The 11,018-nt window shown below is 39.1% G+C and overlaps 1 protein-coding gene across 1 annotated transcript in view; it reads right to left on the bottom strand.

The window, feature by feature from the left end:
• Positions 1-8,876, bottom strand: part of LOC102289664 (tubulin-specific chaperone cofactor E-like protein) — a 19,477-nt gene extending 10,601 nt beyond the window's left edge. Inside the window, exons 1-5 of the mRNA XM_005944716.3 lie at positions 8,694-8,876; positions 4,885-5,064; positions 3,294-3,433; positions 2,974-3,155; positions 633-889 (exon numbers count right to left, since the gene is read on the bottom strand). Of these exons, the coding sequence (XP_005944778.2) occupies positions 633-889; positions 2,974-3,155; positions 3,294-3,433; positions 4,885-5,064; positions 8,694-8,796 (862 nt within the window). The 5' untranslated portion in view covers positions 8,797-8,876. The remainder of the gene's footprint in view (positions 1-632; positions 890-2,973; positions 3,156-3,293; positions 3,434-4,884; positions 5,065-8,693) is intronic.
• Positions 8,877-11,018: the final 2,142 nt, after the last annotated feature.

Below are 11,018 nucleotides of genomic sequence, written 5' to 3' on the forward strand. Positions count from 1 at the left end.
CCACTATTCATTCACTCTCGCATTCACACACTGGTGGAGGCAAGCTACGGTTGTACTATGACACAAAGGAAGTTTTGGTTTTGCTGATGAAAAACCTGCTGCTTAAAATCCTGACAATCCTTGCTGCCTTGTCATTTCTTCTTTCAAGCCACTTCTAAAACACCCTAAATAATGGAAGCTGGACTTTTTGAATGCTACATTTTAAGAATTAAGGGATAAATATGACCCATGATGGCTTGTTCCTTGCCTCAGGCGTAGGAGATATAACTAATGGATGGACTGCAGTCAATATAAGCATGTCTTTGTTTTTGGGGTTTTTTTCCTCTGAAAAGAACTCTAAAAATAGACTCAGGACTGATAATCTCCAAATAGAAACAATTCCTGAGATAAAAGCTGACACATGGATAAATCTGTTTTAATAAACTACAAAGCCTGTAGGATTCAGTGCTATCTTTACTCATGCTAATTTTATCAGTTGTTACCCAACTGACTGCTGCACACTAAGCTATGAACAGGAACATTTCAGCATTCCCTTCTGAAATGACCCTATCATAGCTAACCACTCACCAAGTATAAATAGTCTCATGTCTAAAACTAACACACAGAACAAGCTGGGAATGAAATGCACTTACCTGAGTTGTGCAGGTTGATGCTGCGTAGTTTGGGGAAGAGCCTTTGCAGGATATCCTTGCTGTCCTGGATGGAGGACAAGTTGTTGTTTGCCATAACCAGAGTGTCCAGACAGGGGAACATGGAGCCAAACTTGCGGACCTCGGCCCAGTCCTTGAGGCAGTTGTCGGTGATGTGAAGAAGGCGCAGGGTGGAGCAGGCCACGCTGGAGGAACTCACACTGCTGTACTCATTATGGCACAGAAACAACTCCTCCAGCCTGCACAACAACAAGGAGAGAGCATTCAGTCACAACCTTTTCAATAAAGACCTACATAAAGCCCTGCTCTACTCCAGAATTTCACAGATTACTACATGGCATATAGTTGTCTATACTGTGCTAAACTACACTACAGTGGAATTGATTATACTGTACTATAGTATGTTGTGTTCTATCGTATGTTGTACTATAGTGTGCAATATATATTCACGGGCCACTTCATTAGGTACACCTGTTCAACTCCTTGTTAGGACAATATTCTAATCAGCCAATCATATTGCAGCAACTCAGTGCAGTTAGGCATGTAGACATGGTCGGTACGGTGACGATTCACTTTGATTGTGTCATGGTTCTCAATAAATACCACATGAGCTAGTCTGAGTATTTCAGAAACTGGTGATCTAATGGGATTTTCCTGCACAACTCTATCTCAAAGAATGGTCTGAGAGAAAATATCCAAAGAGCTGCAGTTCTCTGTGAAATAATAGTCACTTATTACAACCAAGGTATACAGAAGAGCATCTCTTGAAGCAGAAGGCTGCAATTTGCACAGGTTCACCAAAATTAGACAACACAAAATTGGGAAAACATTGCCTGCTCTGAAGAGCCTTGATTTCTGCTGCAGCATTTGGATATTGATGGCTTCTGATGGCTGACTCCAGGAGGATAACATTCAATGTCACAAAGCTCACATCATCTCAAACTGGTTTCTAGAATATGAAAGTAAGTTTACTGTCCTCTACAGTTACCAAATCTTAATCTAAGAAAGCACCTTTGGAATGTGGTGGAATGGGAGATTCCCTGTGCAGCCAATGAATCTCAGTCCGTGCTGAATTCAAACCATGAAGGTGAGAGCAAACATGGCTGTAATCCAGAACTATCAGGGTGTACCTAATAAAGTGTCTTTTGATTGTATACTGTCTATGATGTACCATGTTGTCTACTAGTCATGGTCCTGGGTTGTTTGAGCTAGTGTTTGAGTTTTTGAATTCTGGTTCCTTTCATCTTAATTATGTGCTTCATTTATTTTTCATCAGCATATTTAGTTTTGTTCCTAGACCCTGGTTGCTTCAGAGTTTAGTTCTCTCTCGGTGTTCCTCTTGGCTCAAGTCTCCCATATTTCAAGTTCATGTCTGTGTTTTCCCCATGTAGCTATCTCACTTCCTACTTTGTTTTAATAGTTAGTTGCTCCTTGTACCTTACTTTTAGTTTCTCTTCCTTTGTCTTCCCTTCTGTCTCATCATGTCCTTTCAGCCTCGTTGTCCACAGCTGTCTCCAAACCCCCAATTCTCCTTCTGTTTATATAGATTTTACTGTCCTCTCATTAACCCTCTCCAGAGTGTCTGGTCAGCTCACCCCAGTGTTTTCCCAGGCTTTATATTTCAGTTGTTACAGTTTTCAGTTCCCTTTTTGAAAAACCGGCCAACAGTGTGAATGAACAGCTCGCCCTGTGTTGAATTCTGTCCATCTGAGATTCTGCACATCGTTCCTCATCTAGACAAATTAATTCAATACTGCACTTCAAATGTTGTTTATCATATGCACAAAACTATGTATTCATTGTACCTGGAAATTTTCTATTCTTCCATTATCACCTTTTACATTCCTACACAAAGAAAATAAAACTCAAAAAAGCTTATCTTATATTGAATCTTAGTTATGCATTGGTTATCTAGTGCACTATTTGGAAGCAAAGATGAGAAAAAAATTTAATTAGTTTTTTCTTTTATGTCTTTTAGTTCTTTTATTGAGGTGCTCACACTTGCTGATGATCAATTAATATATATATATTTGATTAACAGCACATAGCATACTTACCCTCTTAATTCCTATGGAAGCAGTAAGGCGGTACTTTCTTCTATCTTGAAATAAACTAAAACATGGAAGCACGGCTCATGGAGTAAGTAAGAAAATATGTTTGTTATCATTTGGTTAAGCTGCCATCGTCAAATGCATTCAGTGATTTATCAGTGTTAGTTATGGATAAGGAAGGTGTTGTGCTAGTCATAGTGAGATGAAGTGAAATAAAGCAATGCTGTGTGTGCTTGGAGTTACACCCAGCTTAGGGTAGCTGTTCTTCTTACTCTGGCATTTCTCGAGTGAGCAGCAGCACAGTGTCCCAGGACACCTGAGTGTTGTTGAGGACAAGGCGCCGCACGCTGGAGAAGGCTTCAGCCCACCGTGGCTCAAGGGTCATTCCTGCCAGCGGGTTTGAGCTCAGGTTGAGGAACTCCAGGTTGGGGATGTTAGAAACAATTTTACTAATCTGAAAAAGGACAGTAGCATCTTTCTTAAATACACTTGGTGCTGTCGTCAACAGTATCACCACAGGTTAAAGCCTTAAAAGAGAAAAGTGATTTCCTAAAACAAAAAAATGTTACTGTCAGAAACCCAGGGACTGCACCTCATGCCAATCCTGCAGCTTGTTGTGAGACAGGTCCAGCTCCATGACATGAGCACAGAAGGCAGCAATCTCAGCCTGGTCTCCTGACCTGCTGATCCCACAGCTATTCAAAACCAGCACACTGGGCAGGTTCAGACGGTCTAAGAGGAAGGATTGAATTATTAAGAATTAATCAAACAGAAAAGTGTATGCTGATGCTCCAAACAAAAGAATGTGAAATTTTAAACATTTCCCAAAATAACCGCTAAGTATTGTGTTGTATCCTTGGATCATGTCCTTTCAGTTGTGGGTCGAGTTCAATCACACACAGTTTACCTTCGAGAGGGAAAAAAAACCCCATTCTTAGATAAAGATTTTCAAAACCAACAAACTTTATAAGCAGCTTTCATCACCTCTGGTGACTATATACGTGCAGTTTTTATGTCCTGTAACCACTGACATTTTTCGTATTTTACAGAGTTTCAAAATAAAGGTCCAAACAAAGTGCCTTGTGGTTGCTGAATGTGAAGGCTTGCTTCAAGAAGGACTTTGGCTAGATTTATTCATGTTACATTATTATTTTAAAACTAGATGTCTAGTTAGGTGCTTGAATATTTTGTACAGTGAAAAATGCCTCGCTGTGGTAGTGAGTGCCACAATCCCAAAGTTTATTATACTCACTGACATTTCTTTGTTTATTAGTGAATCATTACCCTTATTTCACTTCATATGCTGAATTATTATTGTTTCTATGAAAATCATCAAATATCAGTCATTCTCCGGGAAAAAGTGAAAATCTTCCAGAGAATCCTTCTGTAAACAGAAAAATCCTTTGGATTTCTTGCTTTAGCTGGTGTGTAAACGGAGAAGTTCTAAGAATAACCCAGTTACCACAGAAATTCAATTTCAGGATCCCAGGAAAGTCCACAGTTAAGAAATATTCAAAAGGCCTGAGTCAGACATTTGGATTTCCCGAGATCCCACACTTCAGATCAAAAGCCAATCTACAGGGCTAGAAAATGCAGCTAACCCAAAGTGCATAAAATTATAGTTAATGTTTAACCGATGCTGGCTCCAAGAGCAATTCAATCCCAACACACTGCCAGATTCAAATGCACAACAAAAACACAAGTAAAACTTTTGCATGAGTATTAATAAGTGAAATTCTAGTATTTCACTGTTACTTTCCCTAATCGCCTGGACGCTAATCTGATACTTAGCACTAATTAGCAGATCTCTGCCTGTGTGTAGTGCATGTACAGTTTATAGTCGCAACTTGCTAATCAAACTTGCTAATATAAGCAGATAACCTCATCCAAAAATGGTAACTTCCAGCTTAAATGTGGAGTCACTTTGCCTGCATCTATCTTTTATATATAGTTTGTAGCTCAGACATCGCCAAAATTCTTCTGAAGGAGTTATCAGAGTTTCTAGCTAAATTAACATGAAAACATAAAGGAAACGAGATGACAGCATTTTTAATACTAGGTCTATGAGTTCACTGTCGTGGTGATGACACTGAATAAAGTGCTCGTTATCGCTTGGAAGTGCTAAAATGTGACAAAGGGACCCGTTAGCCTTTTCAGTTGCCCAATAGTTCTCCTTGGCTCACCTTTCATAGGGGAACCTTGAGGACCTCCAGTGGACACTACTACCACCCCCATACCAGGCCCTCTGCGGTATGGGAAGTTCTCTGGGCTATACTTTTCACTGATCACCTCCACAAAGGTACGGCCATCGTTATCCTCTGGTGGCTCCATAGCTCCTTCCTGGTGCGCAGCCTCCCCTTCAGCTGCCCCACAAACAAAGCAAACACTCCCAGCGATTAGCTGCAAGCATATGCATATTTTAACCAGCCATTGCTACAACACACACTTATTTTTATTCACTGATTCATATACAAGTATTTCTGAATAACCACTACATCATTTGACCTATAAAACATGAAACATGTGTAACAGGGTCATAAATCACATTGTTATAATTACACAAAATGTGTTCTAAACCCCCAAACTGCTCCTTTTATACCTGACTTTTAGGACCTCCAAGCCTGTAGTTGTATTCATTAGAGCCCCTCCTCATTCTTTTCTTCTTCTTCTTTGGTGCAATACTATAAATACAGTGTACCCCTTTTGCCTCTCCCCTTTTTCTACAATTCCCCTGTGGGAGAGGTGGGTGTCATTTCTTTCCAACACCTTAAAACACACATAATTCATATTTAGCCACCCTGATGTTTATGATTGCGATGTTAGTTCAATTATTGTCATTATTAAGCCTGTTTTTGTAAGATGTTATAAGAGTGTAGTATGTGTGTATCATAAATGTGTTTTAGGCACCATAAATGCTAGCATGAATATATACTCCTTGCTATCTTGGGAGCTGTGGTGGGTTGAGCTAACCCTCTTCCCCACTGTTTGTATCTGGTCTAGGAGCTGGAGTGGGCAAATTATTTACTTGGAGGTCTTTCTTTTTTTTTACCTTTTTTATCAGGTATGTCGGATTTCATGTTGTTGTTTTATGTCAAATATGTTACGTGTAAATGCATATTTTATGTTTAATGTAAAAATAAATGCCAGCCCTTTTTCTACAATTCCCCTGTGGGAGAGGAGCTGGAGTGGGCAAATTATTTACTTGGAGGTCTTTCTTTCTTTTACCTTTTTTATCAGACACAACGCAGAATCACACCGGTTACACATGCACAAAGTAACATAGTGAAGTGTTCTTGTTTTGGTGCTGAATTTACAGGCACACAAAAATGAGGCAAAATTCTGATATTCCAGGAGCTGAAATCAGAAAATCTTTTACTTTGGTGTCATAAAAAAATGTATTACTCATCAAAAAATAAATAAATAAATCTATTAACTAGATAATTATTGCAGCTCTGGTCCAGACTGGCTTATACAATAAATTCCATGGATTTTTAGAAGGTGACTGGAAGCTGGACTTAAAGCTTAGTAATAGTGTGAAGAAGCTTTAATAACCTGAACAAGCTATCATAACTAACAGAAATCAAAAGATGCAGCTGCCTAGATTCATAATAATGTAATGTAACAATGTACACTGCAGCCACAGCGTTATCTCTACTGAAATGAAAACCTAAAACAGATCTTGGGTAATGTTACCATAAAAATCCACATAAACTGAAGAAAAAGTACAAATTAAATTGGTGGTAATATGGTAATTCACTCATACACACTCAGACATCTGAAAACCCTTTTTTAAATATTACATTTATACAAACTACCTATGCAGCAAAGCAATCACTGTGAGAAATGCACAATTCAATTCAATCAAAACACAGCGCCAAATCACAACAACAGTCGCCTCAAGGTCCTTTCTATTGTAAGGAAGACCCTTCACTAATACATACAGAGAAAAACCCAACAATCATATGACCCCCTATGAGCAAGCACTTTGGCGACAGTGGGAAGGAAAAATTCCCTTTTAACAGGAAGAAACCTCTGGCAGAACCAGGCTCAGGGAGGGGCGGCCATCTGCTGCGACTAGCTGGGGAGAGAGAAGGATGGCAGGATAAAAGACATGATGGGGAAGAGAGCCAGAGATTAATTCAATAGCTGACAACACCAGACTGAAGGTATTCAGTTATATTCAAGGAGCTTATATTTGAACTTAGTGCGCTGCACTTAGGTGGCAAGAAAACCAGCAAAGCCATCCGAGTTGCAAAAGACACAGCCAGAATAAACCAAACACACAGAGCCAGAACATGGAGGACCAGTTAGAAACAGGAGGGAGATTAAATTAGCAGATGAAGACACCAGAATTCATAAATAAGGTGTGCTGGATTATAAGGGGCACTGTCGATTTTTCAGAAAATCAAAGGATTTTAAGAGCGACTTATTTTCCGAAAAACACGGTAATAAGAAATTCCACATCACTGAAGTTGCACAATTTTTACAAACCAATTCTGATTCATGTCTTTCATTCAATGATCCGCTTTCGCCCTTCTCATTCTCTGTCGCTGCCATGCTTTTTCTGCCATGTGTGTATGAAAACAACGGCACCGCGGATGAATGTTTTACCCATATTCTATCATGATATTTCATTTTCTTATCATTCCCTAACATCATACCGGTATTACCGTGAACGGTATGATATGGCCCAATCCTAAAATACACAATAAAAGACTGAGACATACACAAAGAACAAAAATACAAAAGAAAAGAAAAATCTAATTAACAACAGAGAACAAAACCAGTAACTGCAGAAAAGCAGTAAATGCCTACAGTCACATGATGTAAATGAAAGAACAATTGCCATTTTTAAATTTTTGCTAACCAGATTACCTCTGCAATTGCCTTGCAACTGAAGGTGGTTGCCCAGAGTTTTCAGGTTTTAAATGCTTGTGTAAAAAAGACCCAAACACCAGCTTTTCCTTGTTTCGCTGAGTTACCTGTAATATTTTTGCTTGTGTCACTGAGCAATTAATACAACAGTTAAAGATTAGACAAGAACTTTGACAGTTTGTTGGCTAATTTTCTCTCAACTAATTGTTTTAACTAATAGATATCAGATGTGATCAAATCATTAACCAAGCAATTACCATATCATATCTATAGCCACAGATTTATTAGTGGAGTGCAATGGATTCAAGCTCCAGACACAATAGAAGCTCAGCTGTCTTCTTGCTCTTGACTGACAAACACCAGTCCAATAACATCCTATCGAGAAATTCCACAAGCAGTTCTGCCACTCAGTGAAACTTCCTCACATCACATTTCAGCTATTTATCTTCAATTTTACTAGAACCACAACATAATCACGTTGAACATGACAGGCTCACAACTGTTCACATCTCCTTAATGACACAAATGTATCCAGGCGGACAAACATCTACATTTCTTGAGTTACAAAATGACAATTAGATGACAGGACACAAGCAGGTTTCCTCCTCTCTTTATCAGCAGAGCACAGAGACATTGACCAGTTTAAATGTCCTTGGATTTGCCCAAAAAAGAGGAACAAGAAGGCAGACTATTTCTGCTGAACCTTTTAAAATTAGAAAAAAGACTGTTTCTGCTGAACGTTTAAAATTAGAAAAAGAAAAAGTAAAGAAGTGCTTTCTTGATCTCACTCAGCACTCAAGGCTTGGAGGGCAGAGCCTCACTGTGGAATCTGCACAAGGGGAGCATAAATTATGTAGTGGATTAGACAAAATAAAAAAATAAAAGGCTACTGTTACAATATCTTATTTGTCAAAAAAGGGCTGTAGTAAATTGCAGTAAAGGATGAAATCAATTTGTTACTGTCCAGATAATAAATCAAGACATTTGTTACAATGGTGTGGTTTGTTTTTACTGACCTAAGACAAATAAATACCACAGCAGATGTGTGTTTGAACCAGTGACCTGATTAGAGGAATTCAGAACCATACCTGAATTGTTAAAACAGACAGCGTCTTACCTGAAGCGATGTCTGCCTTAATCTGACCACGATTGCTGCTCGCCGTCTTCTTTTGCTTTTGTACCGATGGCCTGTCAAAGAAACCAAGAAAAGCCTTATTCATTTTCAGTCCACTGTATTATTCCATTTCCATACTGAAACTATGACAGCCTTTGGGACAGGCACTGTGACTTAATCAGCAGGTCTTACTCCAGAGTGGCTGGTGGGGCTGACGGATGACTGCAAAAAAATGCGGGTTCCTCTTTGGTCAGGGGGTGGGATTTGTTTCAGACTATCCAGAACAGGAAGGACTGGTAGGTCATTCACCACATAGAGAGCAAACAAGGCCAAAGGTCAATTTCTGCCTCGTCAGGCAGTATCAATAAAAGAGAAAGAGACGGGAGAACAGAAGCACTCCCAACCAGTACCACTGGATGTGAGTAGTGGTAGAAGCTGAGGTCTCTCTTAGTATTTACTTATGTAATAAAGTAGTTTTAATGTACTTGTACTTTGTAAAAAATATTTCTATATTAACCTGCTTTCTACATTAACCTGCTTTCTACTTGTACTTTACTGTATTCTGGGTGCAAATATTGTTCTTTGGAGGCCACACCATTTATTTTGTACCATCATCATTTTATTCCTGAACTCAATAAATAATCGGGGTAAAAGTCATAAATCTAAATATTTGCGATCTAAATAAATATTAATATTTAGATTTACAGTGTATTTTTGTAATACAGGTTTCAGCACATTTCTAAGCAAAGTCTTTTTTTTAGTTCTTGGTTCCATCTCTGTCCATCCATTAAAAAAAAAGCCATTGTGTGTGATTGAACGTGAAGCTATTGAACATTCGGCGTAAACACTTTTGACAAAGCATTAATATTCACAGCGATCCAGACTTATTACAATCAATTTTCAATTCTCACAACATACATAACAACACTAAAAGTTGCTTCTTTAATATGGTATCATCTTATCTTCTTCAGATGGATTTAAGCCGATGTAATGAATGCGGATTATTGATTGGGCAAATGTGTTACATTAATCTTATTACACTACAAATAGGCCGAAAAGGCACTTACACTTCAAAATTGAGAGATATTCGAATAGAATTTGGCCTGTCCACCAATGCGTAAAGCTAGCCCAGTACAGAACACAACAACATCCCTTTCCGTTCTAGCACAAACTTAAAGAAATCAGCGAAACAGCTGCTGAACAATGAGCGCGAACTGTGTGCCGCTGACAGCCTGGGAGCAGACAGTGTCCAGTCCGGGCTCAACATCACAGTGACCCCCCCAGCAGCAGCTCGGTGGAGCCGGACATGGACCACAGAAGGCAGCGACACAAACACACACTGAACAATCGCCTGCACAGTGACAGCCTGCTCACACACCGAGCCAGGACCGCATAACTCACAATCTCCTGATTCTGCCTACCTTTAACGTCTACTTTGAAATCCCCCTAGTTGATGAAAACAAACCAGCTGTCAGTTTGCTCTCCCCTAACTACCGGAAGTGACGTAGCTCGATAGCTGAAAATACGTTTTTTCCCCCTGTTTAATTCAATAATTTTGGGGGGTGATAAAATATTTGCTTGACATCATTTGTATTTTTGAACGTTTTTTTCCGGGATGGGATTAAATGAGAAAAAAATACATAAAAAATAAAACCGGAGGTACCCAGTGTAGTGATCTATGATGTCACTGAGTTTTTACCAATGACTGTATTGGTTTTTACTGCTGCTGCTGCTGCTGCTGATTGTTGGTGTCTTGTTTCCCGTGCAGATGATCTTGTGCAGATGCTGTCTTTTCCTATGATGTTACTATGATGGCAGACATGTTGTCACAGCAGGTGTAACTTAAATGGTGGCTACATTTAGCTCAGCTGAGCAGAGTTTCATGAAATAAGAAACCCATGTCAAACAGCAAAGTTCACTGATACTGTCTGAATGGGACAAGCAATAAATGTGATTATGAATGTGACTTTAGACCACCACTGAATGCTTTCTTGTATCCCTGCCACACACACAGTGTTGTGATCTCACTCAACTGCATTTTGTGCACACACAGATACATGGATCAGTTTAGGGGAGGCAAAAAGAAAAAGCAAGGCTAGGTCTGCTTTTTTAAACCACTACTTTTAGAGTTTATGGAGGCTGTTGCTTGTTAACTAATGTTAAGAAAATGTTACTGAATTTCCTGATTGAAACTGTTATACTGAACGCGACTGTAGCATCCCTGGCTGAATGATCGTCTCTTATACTGATGCTTCACAGAGGTTTTATTGGAAATGTTTTTATTGAAACATTCAGTGAAGACACCGTAAGAGCTAGGAGCAAAACAAA

This window comes from Haplochromis burtoni, unplaced genomic scaffold (genome assembly GCF_018398535.1).
Source record: "Haplochromis burtoni strain Fernald_Lab_line unplaced genomic scaffold, NCSU_Asbu1 Contig_417, whole genome shotgun sequence".
NCBI classification, from domain to species: domain Eukaryota; kingdom Metazoa; phylum Chordata; class Actinopteri; order Cichliformes; family Cichlidae; genus Haplochromis; species Haplochromis burtoni.